Raw genomic sequence first — 22,084 nt, forward strand, 5'->3', positions numbered from 1 at the left:
TTCTACTAATCTAACTATGGACTATACATGGCATAAAACATGAAAAATATAGCTAGAAGGTAAATCCTTGATAGAGAAACAAAACTATAATTATTAAGCTCATATTATAGAAAACCCTTGTTTCAAACAAATAAATCAAACTACAAGTTCACCCTTTCACCCTAACATGGATTAGCTAGACACGATTTTCTCAAAAACCATAAATCAATATAAATAAATCAAACTCTAGCTAATGAAGAACGAAGAATCGAAAACAAAATTCAAAACCCTTCTCTGTAAACGGCTCTGTGGCCGCCAGCATCCCCTTGTCTGCTTCTCAAAAATTCTTTTTATGGGTTACAAAATGGAAACCAGATGTTGTCATCATCCTTCCCACGTACCAATCATAATCTTCCAAGAATGGTAAGATATTACCATTTCACGTGCATTGGACTGACCCCAAAATTCCCATGTACAAAAGATTATGCATGCAGTTCCAGACGAATATCTCGACTTTCCTTATTTCTCAATCAGACACCAAGAGTGGTGAAGTTGCAAGACCAAGGTGTCGACATACGATGATTCTTTCCCATTTCATTTTGTCCTCATTCAAATCAAAAGATCTTGTTTCCATATTTTGAACTAAATTGTCACTACCAAATATATTCCCAGCCGTAGCACCTACTCCCTTTCTACGACCAGACTAACCAACGGCTGCACAGTGTCGACTGCTATTCCCAGACCATTCCGGCACCCACCCAGCACTCATCTATTCTGTCCATATTGGCCACCAACTGCAAGCTCTCCCCCTCGGCTACACCACCAGCCGATAAGATTCACCTGCACTTCTTTGCTTCAACGACCACTGCTGCCACGACAAATTCAGAACCCATTACCACCAGTCCTTCCCGTAATCAGAACTACAATTCAATCGTCTCCTGCAAACAATCCAGGCACCAATTTCTGATCACATGGGAGCCCCACAGATCCGTAGCTGCAGCCATTAACATCATCTCCAAGAACTGATTCGAATTCACCACACAGACCCCAAATAGACTCGAGCACACAACTGCAGTAACAAAGCTGCTTACTCCATCGATCGACTGCATTGCTTAACCATAGCTTGGTCAAAGAACACAAACGAAACGGAACGAACATAACTCCTCCATCTTCTCCTGCGATTACCAGTTCACCATAACCACCAGTCGCATCACCAGCTCCTTGTCTCGCTCCCATGGCAGCAACAACAGCTCTTTCTTCCACTGCAACTTCTTCTCGATCACGACTGAGCTGTCTCAATTCCATTTCGTTGTTGCCTGCTGTATGTTCATGGAGCTTGACTCCACCTTCTTTTCGCAAAGTATTGGTGTTGTTGGAAGAACTGATCGATCCTCTGCCTGAACTTTAATTGAAGTTTCTGCCATATAAATTAGCCATCGTTGCCTTCACTGACTGCCAACTAAGCCCATTACTTCCACCTAACCAGTTCAAGCAACAAACGTTCGGCTGAATCCCAAGCCAAAACCCCACGACATCCATGCAATGATGTATGCTTCTGATGGTGACCACAATCAACGAGAATGTAGACTCTCAAGTTAAACCCATCTTCTTATCCGCTTCACTAATGATCGCTGATTCGCACAACTTCAAGCTCAGTTCTTCCCTGATTTGTATCAACTCTCAAATAACCCTTTAACTCGACCATACAGCCAACACCAAACGAGTTTTGTTGATGGAGAGAGAGATACGGTGGAAAATACCACACACAAGATGTGGTGGAGAATAGCACACGTCCCACTCTTTTCTTCTCAAAGTTCTAATCGGTCCAGGACCTCCAGGTGCTTAGGTGCTTGGAAAAATGTATTCTTTAGCCCACTAAATGAACAGGGCTCAATTGGGGGCCTGGAAAAATAATTAGGGGCGTTAGATTCCAATCCCCACTCATGGGAAGAGGATAAGGGGTGTCTAAATATCATGAAAAGACCAGATTACCCAAGTCCTTGGAATTGTAACACATGTTAACCTATTATTTTTTTTAGTTTTAATTTTTTCAATTTTATTTTTTTTTAGTTTTAATTTTTTTATTTGTTATTCTTTTTTTTTTACCAAGATTTGTATGAAAAATCGTCGTGGTAGTGAAGTGTTTCATTGACGACTCTCAAGAGTCGTTACTATTTTAAAAACGAGTCTCAGGGTCGTCATTGTTTCATTGACGACCCTCAACAGTCGTTAATGATTGAAAAACGACCCTCAAGAGTCGTTATTGTTTGAATGACGACTCTAAACAGTCGTTAATGCATATAAAAGGGTCGTTATGTTCTCCGGAAAAATACATCAAATGGTCGTCATGGTCTTATTCAATACTATTACGACCCTTTAATGTATTTCCGCCATTAATAACTCTCCGAAGATAATAACGACTCTTTTATATGCGTTAACGACTGTTTAGAGTCGTCATTGTTTCAATGACGACTCTTGAGGGTCGTTTTTGAAATAGTAACGACTCTTGAGAGTCGTCAATGAAACACTTCACCTCCATGACGATTTTTCATACAAATCTCGGCAAAAAAAAAAAAAAAATTGCAAACAAAAATTTGAAGAAAAAAAGGTTAAAATCAAATTAAGTAAGACTAACAACTAATCAACTCAATTAATACTAATGATTTGGGGGTAGTTTGGCCATTTTAAAAAAAATGAGATAAGGGATAACACCCAATTACGATTTCATGACCTTTTTTGTCGAATACACTTTCTAAAGAATCAATTAGACAATCAGACTCAATCTAGAATAAAGTGTATCAAAGAGTTTTAATATCCCTAACTCTTTATTCAATCCGCAATCAGCAAATAGAAATCTGCGAGCTCGATTGAATAAGAGGAATAACATGAACGGTACGAAAGACCAATGTTCAAGTGTCAATCAATGTAAATCAACAACCAAAGGTTGGATATTCTAATTGATTGATCTTAACGCACAACCTGTGATATTTCAATTATATAACAAAATATAATGCGGAAAAGAAATAACAAAGACACCAAAATTTTGTTAACGAGGAAACCGCAATTGCAGAAAAACCCTAGGACCTAGTCCAGATTGAACACCACACTGTATAAAGCCGCTACAGACTCTATCCTACTACCAATTAACTTCGGACTGGACTGTAGTTGAACCCTAATCAATCTCACACTGATTCAAGGTACAGTTGCGTTCCATACGTATCTGGTCCCAGCAGGATATTACGCACTTGATTCCCTTAGTTGATCTCACCCACAACCAAGAATTGCAACGACCCAAAGTCGAAGACTTGATAGACAAATTTGTCTCACACAGAAAAGTCTATAGGATTGAATAAATCTGTCTGCCACAGAAATACCCAAGAGTTTTTGTTCCGTATTTTGATAAATCAAGGTGAACAGGAACCAATTGATAACCCGGACTTATATTCCCGAAGAACAACCTAGAATTATCAATCACCTCACAATATTCTTAATCGACTGGCGAAATAAGATATTGTGGAATCACAAACGATGAGACGAAGGTGTTTGTGATTAGTTTTCTATCTTGCCTATCGGAGATATAAAATCTCGAGTCAATTATTCCAATTGTACTCAACACGATAGAAACAACAAGATCAGACCACGCAACTACAAAGATAATAGTTGGGTCTGGCTTCACAATCCCAATGAAGTCTTCAAGTCGTTAACTTACAGGGTCTCGAGAAGAAACCTAAGGTTAAAGGAGAATCGACTCTAGTTATGCAACTAGTAACACACAAGAGGTGTGGGGATTAGTTTTCGCAGTTGCTAGAGTTCTCCTGTATATAGTTTTCAAATCAGGGTTTGAAATCCAAGTTACCTTGGTAACAAAGTATTCAATATTCACCATTAGATGAAAAACCTGATTCAACCAAGCTAATATCTTTCAACGGTTAGATCGAACTTAGCTTGTTACACACAAATGAAATGTACCCTCATTTAGGTTTATGTAACTATACCCAAACGTGTACACCATGTTGGTTCAAAAATAGTTAACCGAGGTTAGCCATATGATTACTCTCATATCAACCTTATTCATATTAACCATAACTAGTTCAAATGACTCAAATGAAACTAGTTAAAGAGTTGTTCAATTGTTACATTCTCATAGAATTATACAAGAAAACAATTGAAGCAAAATCGGTTTGATCCACTCGAATCAATACATGAATATTATAGCCACGGTTTGCAAAGATTGCATTCCTTATTGATAAATGTTTAGGTTCATATACAACCGATATTAGAAAGTAACACACTTAAGTATGCCTACGTGTATGTGTACTTAAGTAACCGGATTTGAGTTTGGTTTGGTTTTCAAAATAAGCAGAAAATCACGGAGGTGAACTTTCCGCCAGTATGCGTACGGGTACGCGTACTTTAGGCAACCGGATGAGTTTGGTTCTGGTTTTCAAATTCAGCAGAAATTCACGGACGTGAACTTCCGCCAGTATGTGTACGGGTACGCATACTTACCCGGTATCCTACAACCCTTTTGTATACAGACAAGTATGCATACTTTAGGTTCCCGGTTTTGGACTTATACACCAATGTGCGAACACACTATGCTTATATCCAAAGATGGTTACAAGATTCTAAACTCTTTATTTCAATCATTGAAACATTATTCTATAATGGTAATAGCCGTTTTCACACACTATTAGCATCAAAGAAATTTTCAAGATATTGAAATAATCATTATCGAAACATCCAAGCCTACATCAAATGATTGTATCACACAAACCATGTAAGATATTACTCGGAAATTTTCTCATGATATAAGATGAACTTGGTCGAAGCGAAAGCTTACCAACACATATTTCGAGAAATATGTAAGCGAGATATACTCAACTCAAAATCTCAAATGTGTATAAAGAAAACTATATCATAACACGACTTATGTCTCAATATAGGAGATAGTATAAATAGAATTTCCGAGTGATAGATGAGTTCAAATCTCTACATACCTTTTGTCGAAGAAGTTCCACAAGCTCCCCTTAGTATTTCTTCGTCTTCAAATGATGAACTCCGTGAAAACTAAGCTCAACTACACAATCTATGTCCTAGTGCGAGACATCTATAAATAGGCTAGAAATCAAGACTTATAATTTTGATCACTAACATTGACAAACATGCTTGAGATAGAAATGCATGCGAGTTCGACCGAGCAGTGCTCTAACATGTTGAACTATGGGTTGGATAAATATATTTAGTCTATAATGATTCCAGTTCCTTGTTGACGGGTCGATGATGTCAGTAACCGATTGTATGGGATAATATAAGGCTGGGTTAATGTTGTTATTGAATTATGGAATCCAATTTGATGGAAGAGATGATGTTTGAAGGCGGTTATGAGCGATGCTAGCTGTCTCCACTGTGGGATGGGAGATGACGGGACGGGAAGGATGTTTTCGAAAATGAGGGTCTGTTTGAGGTATTTTTCATTGTATAATGTGGCTAATACGAAGGTAGATTTTTCGTGAATATTCCAGATCTGTTTCATGAGAAGTGCTTTGTTGTGCTCCTTGCGTCTTATGATGCCTAAGTTCTCCCCGAGCTTCAGGTTTGTATAACTTGTCCCTTCATAGTGGGTCGAGCTTCTTAATGGAAGAGTCATGAACCCAAAAGAAATTTATCGTAATACGATCTATTTTTTGTGTGGATGTGTGTAGGAAGGGTTTGTGTTTGCATGGGATAATTGGCTGTAAGGGTAAGGGACAATTTTATGAGTGCGAATCTTCCAGCTTGGTTTAGGCATTTGGTCATCTGTCCTTTTGCTTTGCGAGTTAGGCGTTGAAGGATTGGGACAATGATATGGTTGGAAGATCTCCATGTTTAAATTGCACTTCTAAATAGGTGGAGGGTTTGATGTTGTTGGCATATTGAGGGTTTGTTGTACTTCATCCAATTGGTGTTGTTCTAGCTTCAGGTGATTGTACTGGCCTGTATGTATTTATTTTATTTTTTGAAAAAGAGGTCTTACCCTCATACTATAGATTGATAATTTTGAATCCGAAAAAGAGAATAATTTGCAGTTACAAGGTTAATGCAGTTTCCAATATACAAATTGTTAATGATGGCTAAGAGGCTCTCTCCTTTCCAATTGTTTTCTATTGCATTGATTTTATAAAATTTAGCGATATCTGCTGCTTTTACAATGTAATATCTAGAGGTTAGTAGAAAAGCCATGACTTTAAAGTTGATAACAAAGTTTGTTGGGTTTTAGAAATCTATAATAATATTGTATCTCAATTCTTTGGCCTTTGGTATATCTTCCCATCAAAAGCTTTAGAGTTGGTCTGGAATCACTTTGGAAGATGATGTTATACCCACTCCACTCACTTGCCCATCGAAAAGCCGCCTCGGCTCCTTTCTCATCTAGTTCTTCTTTTGTTGTGCAGTCAGCATATGTTCCCCTTGCTTCAATTGTTCTTCCCGGGTAATCAATCAAAGTGAGACCAATACCAGAAGTTGTGATAGGTTTTAGCATAGATAAAACAATATGTATTCTTAAACTCATGAAGTTATCTCCTTATCCGGTCCCTTTCCAATATTTGTAAAAGTTCATCCTGCATGGAATTATTGTACAGTGTTTGAAAAATAACATTATATTGTGGGTTAGTAACATTCATATAGTTGTTGACAACCGTTTTTGATTTAACAATACTACCCTGCTTAGCACTTTGGAAAGAAGCATCACATCTAGCTTTCCATACATGCCATATAATTATACTACAAAATATTGTCCATCGTATTGTTATGTTTCCTTTGTTTTCTTCAGTAAACCACGAGTTTAACCATTCATGATACAAGTTACATACAATTTACCTAACACATAATTCTTATTCAAATTTAAGTGCGTCCATACCTGTGTGGTGAAGTTACAGTTAAGAAAAAGATGAGTCAGAGATTCTTTCCTGCCGTTATAAATGCTTCATTTTGTATCAATGTTTGGAAGAATTGCTGCCATTCTCATACTTGTTGAAAGAATTGAATGTGCAATTCTCCGTATAAACAACTTTATTAATGGTGTTACTTTCAGATTCTATATCCTACTCCAATCAACTACCGTGTTATTACTATTTATAAAATCGTACAGAAAGTTGACTGTAAAATTACCTTTGGCGTTCAAATTCCATATTGTAGTGTCATCTAGATCATTCATAGGAATGTTTATTTTCATATATAATTCACTATCTAACTCCGATTCAGTTGTTATAAGTCCGGCTACGAGTCGACAACGAATGATGTTCGGTAAGACATACATAATACACCAACCCCTCTTGCAATGTCGACATACCATACGATAATCATGGGCAGTTCAAGCCCTAAGAAAAACTTAGTATAAAATATCAAACCAAACAAAGTTCTGGCTGACACACATCAACGTGTCAAAGACACGGAGAGAGAGAATATTATAGGTATAAAGTAGTACAATCTCAATCCAATCGAAGAAGAAGCTTCCATCTCGTGTCCAGACTCCAAATATACTAAACTAGTCTTTCCCTATCGGCAACACCGATAAGATGGATAGATCTTCGTGGTGGGTCCCATCTCTCACCCGGACATCCCGTTTTAGGAGTCGAATAGTTGATGATAACAATAACCGATTTTAGTCATGCCATGCCATGCCAAATGCAATCTCTTTTCATGCAAGCAATCGCATGATCAATTATTAACTCATGTGAACACCGTTAAAATTACACGCCACGGTGCGAGGAATAGTACAAATCGGTTAGGAAATGGGTGGAAATAAAAAATCTGAAAAAGGAGAAAAAATGAAAAGGGGAGTTATCTGAAAGCAGAAACAAAACAAGATACACAGGATGTCCTCCAATAATTAGGTTCACGGGCAGCTGACCAACTCGGGCAACGGTCAGATGCTTAATGAGAGAGAAAAGTAGAGATAACGGTGGTTACCCAAACACGTCCCCTTAAAATCCTAGCCCTTACCTCATTTCCAAAGAATTTTTTTCTTTGGTTTGGTTTTCTCTCTTTCTCTTTTTCTATAATCAGGAAGTTCATCTAATTAAATCAATTCTTCTCCGCCTCTCATCTACTAATCTTGGTAAGCTCATCACAACTTTATTTTTCATTCTATTTTCCATTCATTTCATAGCTTTGTTTTCATTTTTTTGAGTTATAAATATGAAATGATTTTTTTTTTCTTCTGGTTTATTGAATTTGATCTGTTGTGTACGCAGATCAGCTTATATATTGCAGAATTGATTGATATTGCTCTAATAATTTCTAGTTTATGGTAAGGATCTTTCAATTTGTAGATCTGATTTTCTGAAACCAGATTTCATTTTTTAATCAATTCTGTGTTTTTTTTTTAATTTTATTTTTAGATCTTTTCATTTCATTTGTTTTTTGGTTAAATTTAGTTGCCGATTGGAATTTTCTCGTATTGATTGATTTGTAGATTTTTTATTTTGAAGCATAGTCTGAGGATTTTGTTCTAATCATATGCATAATTAGTTAAGTTTGGTCTATTGTTTTCCCTTTTGGAAATTCTATAGCTTTCTTAATACCATGTTTTGTTTTTTTGATGACTTTTTCATTAAATTTTTGTAAGATTATTGGGGATTATGATTTGGTCGGATGATCAAAACCAAATTCTATTTCTCTGATGGTAGGTTTTTTTGTACGTGAATTGAATTATGCTCTTAAATTTGTCATCAATGTTTATATGATATGATGGATGTCCTAGTTGTATCATTGTATGTATCATTTTGGTTTCAGCATGAGCACATGGCGTTCCAATCTGTGGTTATTTTAGTGTGCATTTTTTTTCAAAAGCCAGGAAAGTTGTAGAAGATTTTCCAATGGAATTATCAATCTCTCTTAACACCTAACTTTTTTTTTTTTTGCAGAGAGCCAATTACAAGAAGGAAAAGTTAGGACGGTATGAATTTGTAGAGGAGAAAAAGTTTGGTAGAATATAGAGATGGAGTAGTTGAAGACTCGAAGTTTCTGAGAGATTTGGACTTTGATCTCTATCGCCATCACCATCACCATCGTCTCAAATTCCTTAAAGTATTTCTATTTATAAAGAGGGTATTCTGTTTTCAAGAATCATGGCACAGGAGAGCTGGAAGAAGGAAACGGAGGAAACTGAATGCCAAGCACCAGAAGGAAGAACCTTCTGTGCAAACAATTGCGGCTTCTTTGGAAGTTCAACTACCAATAACTTCTGCTCCAAATGCTACAGAGATCTTATCATGAGCCAACAACAGCAACAAGTGAAAGCATCTCCTCTCATCCCCTTGCCTCAAAAGATGCCTGCTTCAGCCAATTCGTTGCTGATTTCTGAACCTATCTTTGAGAGGATTGATAAGGTGGAAGAAAAACCTGATTTGAAGATTGAGCAAGGCCCATCATCTGCAGAGGTTGTCAAACAACAACCTAACCGTTGCATGTCTTGTAAGAAACGCGTTGGTTTGACAGGTTTCAAGTGTCGATGTGGGGGTATGTTTTGTTCTGTTCATCGATACTCGGAGAAGCATGAGTGCTCATTCGATTACAGAAGTGCTGGCCGTGAAGCCATAGCCAAAGCAAATCCACTCGTCAAGGCTGAGAAAATCCAAAAGATCTGATGCTTTTTTTTATATGAAGAATGATGATTCTTCCGAAAGGAATGGGTAATATTTGCTTTCTTTTCTTTGCTCTCTATTTGAATTTTGGGATGCCAGATTTCTTCTGAATCCAAACAAGGGCACAGATCAGAAACTGGAAAAGAAAACAAAAAAAGAAGACTAGGAGAAAAGAAGGAAAGCAAAAGAGACAAGAAATGCTTGAAGTACTATAAGTACTTCATTTCTATGCTGTGAGTTTGTATTGTAGTTTCTTATCTGTAGGTTGTGGAATGTAATCTTCTGTATAATGTAAATAATTAAACCCACAGTTTCTAGTGAGCTCTTCTTATGCTATAAAATGATTTGTGCTTTGCTTTCGAAATGATAGAAATGCAATAGTTCTCAAATCTACTTCAAGTATTCCCAAGTCATTAAAGACAGAAGAATATCGCAGCTTGTGATTAGTTTGTGGGCAACTTGTCGTAGACGCGGGTATCTTCCTGCTTGCCCATCCTCAACTCTGGTAGTGACGCTGCATCTACAAAGCACTTGCAAAACTGGCTTAGTTTGATGCTGGTGTCTCTGACTCGCGATAGCTGAACACGTTAACCTGACTTACAAAACTGGCCGCATTATGTAAAGGATGAATGATTGGATAATTTGGATAAGCAATCATCTCTCCCCCCTCGTATCCAACCAATACGAAGAGAAGACTGAAGAGGGCTGCTAAATATAATCCCCTTAATCATCAGTTGAGTTCTCGAGCCACTAGCCGTTGAAATCATTTTTATTATTTTTAGAACTTGCTAGTGGTGGAGGAAACCCCTTGAAAATGCTACTTCGCTATGAAAGAACAGAGTAACAATTATCTCATTCATCCCATACTATTACTACCACTAATGCTATCTGAATCGCTACCGTTATGGCCTTTACACCGGTTTCCCTTCGTGGGTTGTTCTCTCACTCCCTTATTTCTCACTTCCCGCGAAAAATTCCAGAAGAAACTACTCTCAAAACTCTCAGGAATCTCCATAAGGTATCATCTTTCAACTCCCTGTTTTTGAAATAACTTGTGCTTGTTTTGGTTTGCCTATCCTTATAATCATTACTTTGCAGCTGTTTGTTGCGGACACTGGCAGACAGAATTCGGCTTGTTTTAGTAGTTCAGCAATTTGTCGTGCCGTTGATGATTCTTTTAATGGAGAAACTGGTATGAATGTAATACAAGAAATGGGCAAGAAAAATGGATTTGATTTTCTTCATGTAATGGAAGAGCGTGGAGTTCGTGCAGATTGTAATACATATATTTGGCTTTTGGAGGGGTGTTTGATTTCTGGGTCGTTAAAGGATGCCAAAAGGATTCATGGGAGGATTTTGAAATCTGGGTTATGTGAGGAATCTATTTTGTGTGGTAAGCTCATTGATTTTTACTTGGGTCGTGATAATTTAGATGATGCAATGAAAATGCTCGATGAAATGGCTATTAGAGATCTATCTTCTTGGAACAGCATGATTTCTGGGTTTCTTGACAAAAATTTGTACTCTCAGGTATTCAATTTATTTTCGGATATGATAGCAGAGAATACAAGTCCCAGTAATGTTACTTTTGCAAGTGTTCTTAAAGCTTGTAGTCGTGGCAATGTCGCTTTTCGGTGTGTTGAGCAGGTGCATTCGAAAGCTATTCACTATGGTTTCGTAACAGATCCATTAGTTGGTAACCCTTTGATTGATTTGTACTTCAAGAACGGATTCATAAAGTCGGCTAGGTCAATCTTCGACGAACTACATTTGAGGAACAGTGTTTCGTGGGTTGCTATGATTTCTGGCTGCTCTAAAAATGGACATGAAGAAGAGGCTATCCAGGTTTTCTGCCAAATGCTGGAATCAAGGACTGTGCCAACTCCATATGTGTTCTCTAGTGTCTTAAGTGCATCGACTAAAATAGGATCATTTGAGTTGGGTGAGCAGCTTCACGCCCTGGTTTTCAAGTGGGGCCTTTCTTCTGAAACATATGTTTGCAATGCACTTCTATCCTTATATTCTCGATGTGGAAATTTCCTCTCTGCAGAAAGTATTTTTACAGAAATGAATACTCGTGATGAAATCACATTTAACTCACTTATTTCCGGGCTTTCTCAACATGGGCATAGTAAAAAAGCGCTTCAGTTATTTGAAAAGATGCAGCTAAGTGGTATGAAGCCAGACTGTGTTACCATTGCAAGCCTCCTGAGTGCATGTGCTTCTCTTAAAGAAACTCACAAGGGTCAACAGCTCCATTCATACTCCATAAAAGCTGGACTGTTATCTGATATCATCGTTGAAGGTTCTTTACTTGACCTCTATGTTAACTGCTTCGATCTGCAAACTGCCCGCGAGTTTTTCAATTCTACAACAACAGTAAATATCGTCTTATGGAATGTGATGCTTATGGCTTATGGCCAAACAGGTAATTTATCAGAGTCTCTTGAGATATTTTCCCAAATGCAAATTGAAGGCTTGAGACCAAATCAGTATACATATCCGAGTATATTAAGGACATGTACTTCTCTGGGGGTTATGGATCTTGGAGAGCAGATCCATACCCATGTCATCAAAACTGGCTTTGAGCTTAATGTGTATGTTTGTAGTGTTCTTATTGATATGTACGCCAAACATGGAAAGCTTGATATAGCACGAGAAATCCTCGAAAGGCACCCAGAGAAAGATGTTGTCTCGTGGACTGCCATGCTTGCAGGATACGCACAGGATGGGCAATGTGTTGAAGCTATTAAACTTTTTGAAGAGATGCAGATCCAAGGAATTCGATCTGACAATATTGGGTTTTCTAGTGCGCTTAGTGCGTGTGCTGGAATTCAAGCACTTAATCAAGGGAAACAAATACATGCCCAAACTTACATTTTTGGTTATTCAATGGATCTTTCAATAGGAAATTCTCTTGTTAATCTTTATGCTAGGTGTGGAAAAATGCAAGATGCTTATTTGGCCTTTCGGATAATCGACAATGTTAAAGATGAAATTTCATGGAATGGGCTGATATCAGGATTTTCACAAAGTGGGCATTCCGAGGAAGCTTTACAAGTATTCAATCAGATGAATATGTCAGGGGTGAAACCAAACTTATTCACATTCTGCTCTGCTGTTAGTGCTTCAGCCAATATAGCAAATATAAAACAAGGGACACAACTGCATGGTAGGATGATCAAAACTGGATTGGATTTGGACACCGAGGCTGCCAATGCATTGATCACACTATATGCCAAGTGTGGAAGCATCGACAATGCGTGGAGAGAATTTTGTGAGATGCCAGAAAGAAATGAGGTTTCATACAATGCAATGATCACAGGATACTCTCAACATGGATTTGGAAAGGAATCCTTGGATCTCTTTGAGGAAATGAAACAAAGGAATGTAAAGCCTAATAATGTTACTTTTGTTGGTGTGCTTTCTGCTTGTAGTCATGTGGGTTTGGTAAACAGAGGGATTAGTTACTTGAAATCCATGAGTGAAGAACATGGGATCGTTCCAAGACTTGAACATTATGCTTGTGTTGTAGACAGTTTTGGACGGGCAGGGATGGTGGAGCGTGCTAGAGAGTTCATCGAAGAAATGCCAATCGAACCCGATGCGATGATTTGGAGGACCCTTCTTAGTGGTTGTACAGTTCATAAGAATCTTGATATCGGGGAGTTTGCAGCTAATCAGCTTCTACAGTTAGAACCAGAAGACTCTGCAACTTATGTTCTCCTATCAAATATATATGCAGTCGCCAAAAAATGGGACTTGAGGGATCACATGAGACAAATGATGAAAGAAAGAGGAGTGAAAAAGGAACCCGGCCGTAGCTGGATCGAGGTAGAGAACTCTGTCCATCCATTCTTTGTTGGTGATAGGCTGCACCCATCAGCAGATCATATCTACGATTATTTAAAGGATCTTAACATGCGGATTTCTGAAATTGGGTATGTGCAAGATCGATACAGTCTTTTGCACGACATTGAACAAGAGCAAAAGGACACTACTGTATACATTCACAGTGAAAAGCTGGCTGTTGTGTTTGGTCTCATTAGCTTATCACCGTTGACACCGCTGCGTGTATTTAAGAATCTTCGGGTGTGTAAAGATTGTCATAATTGGATGAAGTTTGTATCAAAAGTTTCTAACCGAACTCTAATTGTCCGAGATTTAAACAGATTTCATCACTTCAAAGATGGAGTTTGTTCTTGTAAAGATTTCTGGTAATCCATTGCCTGGTAGATCCCAAGGGTCATTCATGCCTGTGAGCCTGTCATATTTTTTCATCAATTTCGGGGACAGGTACTTTACATTTCCTTTATGATTGTTAATATTTTGATTCAATTGATTTTATATTTCTCTTCACCTATTTGTATATATTCAAAAGCACCAATGCTACATAAGCAGATGACTAGTTGTCCTTTGTCTCAGTTTGTGACTGAAATATGAGATCCTTGCAAAGAAATGGGTAGTCAATGTTTTAGATATTCAAGCTCCATCCATTGTGGATTTGATAGTTTTAATCTGCTCTTGATTTCCAGGTTTTTTGCGGCGTTTTAGTAGAAAGAAATTTGTTTCGAAGTAGCCAAGCTTGACAAACAGGCCAAGGTACAGGACGGAATTGAAGGGTGCCTATTGGCAAATGTGTAGCAATTCTGGTATGTTTAACTGGAAACCTCAAAACTCGTGCTCATGTTAATCAGTTCAGGTGGAAATCAATATTTTCTTCTCACCTCTATGTGATTAACTATTGAGGGTCTCAAATTTAGAAGAGAATAAGCAGAAGATCGCCTAAAGCTTTTTTTGATTCAGGTGTAAAGTATTAAAATGATATGTTGAGGTAATATAATCCGGAAATGGAATAACAATATTGATTTCTTCAAACCGGGAAGAGAATAAGCAGAAGAAGGCATTTGTAGTCAGGTGTAAGTATTAAAATGATACTGTATGCAAGTAAATTATGTCAGAAATCATATACAAATGTTGATTTCTCATACGGCAGTAGTGACGATTTACTCATTTCCTTCCTCTGTTTTAGGATGAGTTCTTTGAGTCTTTGACAATCTGAACTTGGGGTTTTCTACTTTAACAAGTGTAAAGAAAGACATTTCTAGTTCGCCTTGTCTAATGAGAACAGTGAAATTGTTCTGGCCTGGTGTGTGCTTTTAAGTTTTAACTGCACCCAGGAGCACAGAGGTACTGTTTTGGCCTGGTATGTGCTGAAGACTTGTCCAGTCATAAACCGCTGGCCTTGTTTCTCTTTTCTATAGAAGAGAGTTTCTCCGTCCTCGGTCCCCCCAATCATTGTTAGGTCAAGTCTTGATTAAGTTCTAAGCGAGGGGACTTGGCACCCTTTTGTGTCCATCTTTTACAATTATCAAAAGCACAGAAAGTGGTGAACTTGTTATGCGATTTGTTCTTTTAGAAGTTTGCGAGCATAAACTGAGTCACAGTGAATGATGAAGATCACTGAGCAACTTGTGTCAGCTTATTATCATTCTTATAGGTCCTTGAAACATGAGCTACTATGTGAACGATGAAAAATACCAAGTAATAAGATATGTCAACATAACATTCCCAAAGGTACCAAATGGTTGTGTTTTTATACTGCACGTAAACATCAAGTCATAAATCTAACTATATTTTCTAGTACACAACCCACCATTTCTAATGGTAAGGTGGAAAACAAAATTTCCTACCTCATCTTGAAAATCTAATTTGGTTTACCAGTTATACTAGCGGTTTTAACTTCTCATCTCTCTCCTACACAACCAACTCAGGCTGATCAAGTCGACGAGGCATTTCATAGTTAAGCTACTTCGTGAGGTTCACAAGGACCATACTCGACATCCTCAGGTATCAAAAGTAGCTTTGAACTTTTTTCTCATCAACACCAACAACAACGATAATAAGTAGAACTACTTATTTTGGCGTCTAGCTTCTAATGGTTGCGCTACGTTTGTTATTCCAGACTGATTCTTGACAAAAGTTCTTAGGCATCCATTAATTATACGTGGAGCTGTTCCGTCGCAGAATCGTTTTGCAAGATCAACCGCCTGCAATGAACACCAAATACCCAAACTAGTGAGAACAGCTATAGAAAAGAAGGAAAAAAAAACACCACGGAAGTTTCAAAAGATAAATGAAATATTTAAGTGTTTCAAGGGCGAGTGGTAAGAACTGACCTCATTAATAATGATCTGGTGGCGTGTCCCAAGAACTGTTATTTCCGACATTGCCAAGTGAAGAATGCATAACTCCAATATCCTGCTTGCAGGCTCATTCTGCAGTAGCAAGACAGAGAATAAGTGATCCATACGGGTACTCCAAAATGTAGAACCAGGGAGGATCTGACAAGCTTTCTCTGCGAAAAATCTTATTGGATGGTAATGTGACTGTATAAGTCTTACAATAGGATGGAATACTGTTACTCAAAATTCATATTTACCTTCTGTCTCAGAAGGAATAGAAGTCGAGAACAGTTAATGCAAAGTTTGGCATACAAGACAAACAAGGTAAACAAAATTCAAGTGTCTTTTTAACGGGAGTGAGAATCTCAACAACAATTATGTAAATCGTTACACAATAGAGAAGTAATAAGCAAAACAGCTCAAAATGGAGTACACTATGACTGGACATTAGAGTTGTAGAAGATAAAAGGTATAAGAAAGAAAATGTTGACAGACACTTGGCCAATTCACATGGCTTGTTTTACGAAGTGGAAAGATAAACAAACTGTTTATTACATACCTTCCAATTTGGAGGTGCTATCTTGTCTATAACAAGAACATGCTTTTCCCAAGAGTCCACAATAGCAACCAACATTTTCTTTGTCAAACTGGATGAGATTATGGATCAACTTAGTCCAACATATAGTCCATACAATGCTCTTTAAAAATTGGAAGAAAATAGATGCTTTACCGCAAAATGAGTTTGCTGTAAACCAATTTTGGTGGAGCTGATAGCACTTCTGCTTCTGAGACACAAAAAATAAAAAATGTGATTCATCCCCGCTAAAAGATGCTAAAAAAAACTAAAGCAGACCAATTAAAGTTGTGACACAAGATTTCAGCTCCGATGTTGCTTCAGCACTTCAGCTCTTTCTGAGCTTTGTCAACTAATTTTTTTTTCTTATAAACTGGTGGTCGACTGATTACAGCAAAGCCAGGTGTTCCTTGATCTTGGTGTTTACAGAAGATACAAGTTAGACAAAACCCTTGGTTTTTTTGGGTGATGCATGAATCTCTTAGATTACTAGTGCCGACAAATGTTAATTTGTTGCTTCAACAAAAGAACTACAATATAAGCATATACGGATTTACGTAATGGTACAATATAAGAATATATTATATGGATTTATGTGATGCTACAAAATCAGAACCCCTAGTCGCCAATGCAACTAAGTTGCAATCACCAAGAAGTGTTAAAAGATAATTACCAATTGCAGACTCCTTTTCACTCTTGTGCAGCAGCTCCTCAGCTTCTTCTTCTGTCTGGGTTGAGACAGGAGGACCACCAAAGGTCATGTGATTATACTCCAATAACAATGACTTATCGAATTCATAACCTGGTTCTGATTGCAATAAAATGAGGTACACTATTAGAACAAAAACCTTGCTCTAAACCCCAGAAAGATAATACCAATAACAACAGCAATCTACTTCAAGAAAATGATAAAAATTCACACAAATGGAAAATCGCATTACCTCTTCTAACATTTAATCGCTTCTCAAAGAGTTGAATTGGGTCTGACCCCTCTAAGCAGGAGGCATACACTATCGATCTACCATTGAAAACAATAAAAAATCAAAATCAAAACCCAAACCCAAACCCAAAAAATCAAAACTACTCAACTGAGACAGAGAAAGAGATAGAGAAAGGGTTTTACAGTGCGAGTTCTCTAGCAGCTCTGGGGCTACAAAACCTTCCACTTTTATCGATTTTTGGCAAATTATCTTTAGGAGAAGAATTATTATTTGTAATAGTCTCCAATGGTTCTGCAACGGCAAGACATGGAGAGAGAATGGATTTACTACCATTACTAATACTACGAGTTGAGGATAAAAGGAAATGGGTTTTCAAGATAGAATTAGAATTTCTAAACTGTTTAGGATGAAAATTAACAACTTGGGTCTGTTTGAAAGGAGAAGATAATTTATGAGAAGTAACTTTGAAATGGGTTTTTGAAGAAGGAAAGTTTAGAACAGAGCTTCCCTCCATTTCTCTCTGAAAGTTTTTTTTCCAGGGCTAAAAGGAAGAGGTGTTTAGATACATTTTTCTGAGAAGATAACGATATCTTAAGGATTTTACTGGGAATTATTATGGATATTTTGGTCATTTATGGTAATAGGGAATAAGATTACTTCACGTGCGTTTTACACGCTTGAGTGCAAAACCATTACGTAGGTGTTGTTGGGACTTGTCCGTTTATCAGGTTGTGAGGTGAGACTATTGCCTTCACTACTGTAGATTGCTCCTGGTTTCGACTTTTTTGCGTCCAGGACACTTGCCCTGTGAGCAGCAGAGATCCTGTCATGCATCATGGCTTGCTGATGCATGTATCTACATAAATAGTACTCTGCTGTTGCTGCTGAGATACACAAAGCTGCAAACTTTGAGCTGCGACTGCTGAATGCACTAAGCATTCGCAAAACTGTATCTTCACGAGGCTGCGGCTGCTGAATTCTCTTGACGCTGCATAATTGGGGAGAAGAGAATTCCTTTTCTCAGCTCTTACATTTTTCAGTTGCCATGACTTAAAAACTGCGGCTGTTCGTGACTACCCTACAAGCTGCTGCTCGTCACCAAAAGGGGGATTGCAGTATTTTCTGAGCTGCTGGTCTTGTATTCGCTGAACTGTTGGCGGTACCAGTGGGCGTGCCATCGTCATTGCTGTGGCGTCAGGGTCTTATATTAGTAATAGAGTCTGCTGCCACCAGTTTTATCACACACCGCTCTTTGCGGTATAAGAGGTAACACGTATTGACTCCAAGAACAATGCCAAATGACACCTCTTGAGAATTTATATATATGTCTATTAGCGAATCATTTTGCTAAACTCAATAAGTGCTCAGGTCAAAAGGCAACTAATCAGCTTTTTAGATGACTTGCGTCAACTAATAAGACCTTTGGAGACTGCGCCTGCGTCTGCTTCGATGGGTCTGCTTTTGCCGTGTCTGTGTCTACATCAATGGGTCTGCTTCTGCCACCTCTGTGTCATTTGAGGAGCGTGAGCATCCTCACTAATTGGCATCTTCAGCTACACTGCCTCGTAGGGTCGGCCTTGCATCACGTTCACATGATCAAATCCATGTGGAAGAGGGAGCATCAGCGTGCCAATTGACAACCTCGCCAAGGTTTTAGGACGCGTCAGCAGCGCAAGACTTGTCCTCTATTACATCAAACATTGGGATTTCAATTCCATCCAGATAGAACTATAGGAAGTGTTGCAACTTATTTCAGGAGGAAATAACTGATGAAGTCATCAATTCTCTGTTAAGCACAGATGATTTTGGACAATCATTAGTCCAAGTGCTATCCACGTCGTGCTACGAGATTGTATTTCGCCATTATCAAACTTAGAGCAACAACTTGCTAAAGATACGTCTGCATACACAGCTAAAGTTGTTTCGCGACGTGCACTTCCCAACAGCAGAACTTGTAATGCTGCTGCGGACTGAATAGCTGCTTTTCAACTAGGGAGTGTACAGCCACTTCTATGTTCAAGTGAGTCAGCTACTCGGGCTCATGGGCCTGCACAAAATGAAAAACAAAGAAATTTATTCAATAGACAGCATATTTGAAGGGTAATCCCAAGAATCGAGCTGCTGCCCATCTCCAAAAGGAAGATTTCAGTTCAGAAACTGTTGGTTCTCTCCTCGAACTGCACGGCCTATTGAACAGTGGGTCGCACTAATTGGTATGCGCTCGTCACTGGCCTGGCCTCTGTGAAACTTGCAGTAGTAGTTCCACCAGTAGTAGCAGCTCCACCAGTTTACTACAGGCAGTTCCACCAGTAGTTTGCTGATGGAATTTTCTGACTTCAGTGCTGATGGAATCTTCTGACTTCAGGAGCCTCTTCTGTCTTTTGTTGCAATTTACCACTGTTAGGTAGTTTGCCTCCAGCAAAAATTAATTTGAAGGCAAAATTTAGAGTCCCTCTGCAGAAAATCAATTCGTGAGTGTTTATGATTGGTTTGCCATTTTAGCATACCTGGAAGAGAGTGCATGACTATAATCTGATTATGATGTTGATTCACATGAATGGCATTTACAAATAGTTAGCAGCAAAAAAACTACAGTTCTATAAATAGTTAGCAACAAAAAAAAAACTACAGTTCTATAAATTAGATATACCCAGAAGGATACATGACTTGGTACAAGTCTGACAACGTTCTAACTTAGCCAGAAACAATAAACAAAATGTTTACAGAATAAACAGAACTACAGTTACTAGAAGATTGTAATATACTGAGACATTAAAGAGATGCAAAAGAGAAATAAACTAACTCCGGTCTTGGCCATCACAAGACTGACAACGTTATGTTCTAACTTGCTTCTAAAATAAGACTAACTAATTTTCCAGCAATCATCTATACTCCATTTGCTCTCTCATAGTCTTTTTTTTTTCTTTTTCATTTTCTGAAAGAGGCAAAATCCATATTAAAGCAAGAAAAAAACACCTAGTAGGCAAATTACAACCTACAACAAGTATAACAGTACCAGTTGAGTACACAATAAAGAGAAAAACAGAACACGAAACATAGTCACATTTAGTATAACAAAAATGAGAGGTTAAAATTCAAACCACAATAAATTTATTTTCTCAAAATATTACTTGTCCCACAACAAAGAAACAAACAAAAACTAGAACTTCAACCTACTATGCATAAGTTCTTCACTACCTGCATGGAATCTCAAAGAAATGAAGATTCCCACTTAACTCTCCTGTGAAATATCCTCAATAATGTCATGCTTCCCAACATAAGTAAACGAGCCGAGTGAAACCAAACTCTCTATATAACTTTCAATTTCACTGACTTCACTCGCTCCACAAATGGCACGAATCGTAATAAGTTTAGCTTTATCACATTTTGGGTCGTATACAACAAAACCCTCCAAATTTGGCATCAGAATTTCACCACTCTTATATGTGCATATCGGCATCGAATTACTCATGAAATTATTATCTGCAATTAACTCTTTAGTAGTTGTTAAAAGTTTAGTCCATGATTGTTTGACACCATACTTTTGCATCACCCATAAATCAGCTCGATCACCAAGAGATCCGACAAGTAAGCAAAGGCACTCATCCAATCTTCCAAGTTCATTTGTGGCATCCAAATCAGCAAATCCTTCGTCACAAGTATTAAAAGAAACTATAACATTAGAAGTACGATTTCCAGGCGTGATTAATAACCAATGAAGAGCTCCATTAACCAAGACTCCTGAACTTCTGTGGAGCGATGAAGACTCGTAAGGTATGAATTTCTCACTGTTTTTCCACGAGTTTGACCTTAAACTGTAAATTTGAACTCCTAGCATCAACTCTCCGGAAATTGGCACAATTTTAATCAACTTGTAATCATCAACGCTAGAATCATAATAAAACCCATCATCTGAACAGTTTTCTATGATCTTTACACCACATGAAAATTCACTTGGTGGATAAGGTAATTCCTTGTATTCTTTAGTTTTAGGATTCCAAATACAGATAATGTCTTGAATTCCTTCTTCAAGCATCACACTAATAAGTAAACAAAGTAAACCATTACAAACACCCAAAATATTAATCTCACGTGATTCTAACTGTTCGAATGGGTACCTTAGATAAGAACTCTCATCACAACGTTCACATCCACATTCAGAATCAGGCTCACATCCACATTCACTATCAGGTTTACATGATAATAATGAATCTTGATTTACACGGATGATTTTATAACCATTCTCGACATCAATTACAAGAATGAAATTAGGTTTTTCGTTTTGAATAGCAAGATCAAAATGGCTTTTCACAAAACTAGGGTTAGAGAGTAAAGAGTTCCATTGTTTGCATACGCACCTAAACTTTGAAATTGATACGAGTGGTACCCTCAACAAGACTTCATGAAGAATCTCTTCTGGAATTGGAATGCTGGACATGATTTCAAATTTCACCAAATATCTCTAATCAAGAGACTCCTGAGTTCTTCCACAAAATACAGATGATTTCAAATTTAGTGGCAAATCTCTTTGAATGCTCCCATTCCTATCGAAGCAGGACCGCGGTTTACATAAGCACTCCTCAATAATTGTTAAAGTTATACTTACACCTGGTTTACATCAGTTAACTGATGCAACAGTCCTTATCACGTTTACTCTAATATGTGTGATTTATTTTATGGCGGGTTCCTTTGCAGAATTCACGATTTCAAGGATTTATAATTTTATGGGATTACAAATTTTGGGATTCATGTAAATTTCTTGGTATATTCGGTAAC

General features: G+C 37.8%; 3 protein-coding genes across 7 annotated transcripts; 2 read left to right on the forward strand and 1 right to left on the reverse strand.

The window, feature by feature from the left end:
* The first annotated feature begins 7,924 nt into the window (after positions 1-7,924).
* Positions 7,925-9,972, forward strand: LOC113323247 (zinc finger A20 and AN1 domain-containing stress-associated protein 9-like). 2 transcript variants are annotated; one of them, XM_026571528.1, is made up of 3 exons: positions 7,940-8,080; positions 8,217-8,272; positions 8,889-9,972. In XM_026571528.1, exon 3 carries the CDS (start codon positions 9,093-9,095, stop codon positions 9,609-9,611), a length of 519 nt encoding a protein of 172 aa, XP_026427313.1. In that variant the 5' UTR covers positions 7,940-8,080; positions 8,217-8,272; positions 8,889-9,092; the 3' UTR covers positions 9,612-9,972. The 2 variants fall into 2 exon arrangements, with proteins under 2 accessions (XP_026427314.1, XP_026427313.1); XM_026571529.1 differs by lacking the exon at positions 8,217-8,272 and having other exon boundaries at positions 7,925-8,080.
* Positions 9,973-10,109: 137 nt separating this feature from the next.
* LOC113323245 (pentatricopeptide repeat-containing protein At4g13650-like) lies at positions 10,110-14,756 on the forward strand. Of its 2 annotated transcripts, none has more exons than XM_026571526.1 (3): positions 10,110-10,626; positions 10,707-13,904; positions 14,144-14,756. In XM_026571526.1, the coding sequence occupies exons 1-2, from the start codon at positions 10,513-10,515 to the stop codon at positions 13,827-13,829; spliced, it is 3,237 nt and encodes a 1,078-aa protein (XP_026427311.1). In that variant the 5' UTR covers positions 10,110-10,512; the 3' UTR covers positions 13,830-13,904; positions 14,144-14,756. The 2 variants fall into 2 exon arrangements, with proteins under 2 accessions (XP_026427311.1, XP_026427312.1); XM_026571527.1 differs by lacking the exon at positions 10,110-10,626 and having other exon boundaries at positions 10,867-11,001; positions 11,139-13,904.
* Positions 14,757-15,125: 369 nt separating this feature from the next.
* On the reverse strand, positions 15,126-21,836 carry LOC113322674 (F-box/kelch-repeat protein At3g06240-like). 3 transcript variants are annotated; one of them, XM_026570813.1, is made up of 8 exons: positions 21,667-21,836; positions 17,491-19,762; positions 17,309-17,385; positions 17,041-17,175; positions 16,524-16,578; positions 16,353-16,440; positions 15,788-15,886; positions 15,126-15,658 (listed from the first exon to the last, which is right to left on the reverse strand). In XM_026570813.1, exons 2-8 carry the CDS (start codon positions 17,820-17,822, stop codon positions 15,521-15,523), a joined length of 924 nt encoding a protein of 307 aa, XP_026426598.1. In that variant the 5' UTR covers positions 17,823-19,762; positions 21,667-21,836; the 3' UTR covers positions 15,126-15,520. The 3 variants fall into 3 exon arrangements, with proteins under 3 accessions (XP_026426598.1, XP_026426597.1, XP_026426596.1); XM_026570812.1 differs by having other exon boundaries at positions 20,507-21,836; XM_026570811.1 differs by lacking the exons at positions 15,126-15,658; positions 15,788-15,886; positions 16,353-16,440; ... (1 more) ...; positions 17,041-17,175; positions 17,309-17,385 and having other exon boundaries at positions 17,833-19,762; positions 20,507-21,836.
* Between the last annotated feature and the right edge of the window lie 248 nt (positions 21,837-22,084).

Source organism: Papaver somniferum, chromosome 11 (genome assembly GCF_003573695.1).
Source record: "Papaver somniferum cultivar HN1 chromosome 11, ASM357369v1, whole genome shotgun sequence".
Taxonomy (NCBI): domain Eukaryota; kingdom Viridiplantae; phylum Streptophyta; class Magnoliopsida; order Ranunculales; family Papaveraceae; genus Papaver; species Papaver somniferum.

Bases quoted from the DNA above. Each gene is read 5' to 3' on its own strand.
- LOC113323247 (XM_026571529.1), top strand. From the start codon at position 9,093: ATGGCACAGGAGAGCTGGAAGAAGGAAACGGAGGAAACTGAATGCCAA.
- LOC113323245 (XM_026571526.1), top strand. From the start codon at position 10,513: ATGGCCTTTACACCGGTTTCCCTTCGTGGGTTGTTCTCTCACTCCCTT. The intron at 10,627-10,706 runs GTATCATCTTTC...ATTACTTTGCAG, and splicing joins CTCTCAGGAATCTCCATAAG to CTGTTTGTTGCGGACACTGG.
- LOC113322674 (XM_026570811.1), bottom strand. From the start codon at position 21,746: ATGTCCAGCATTCCAATTCCAGAAGAGATTCTTCATGAAGTCTTGTTG.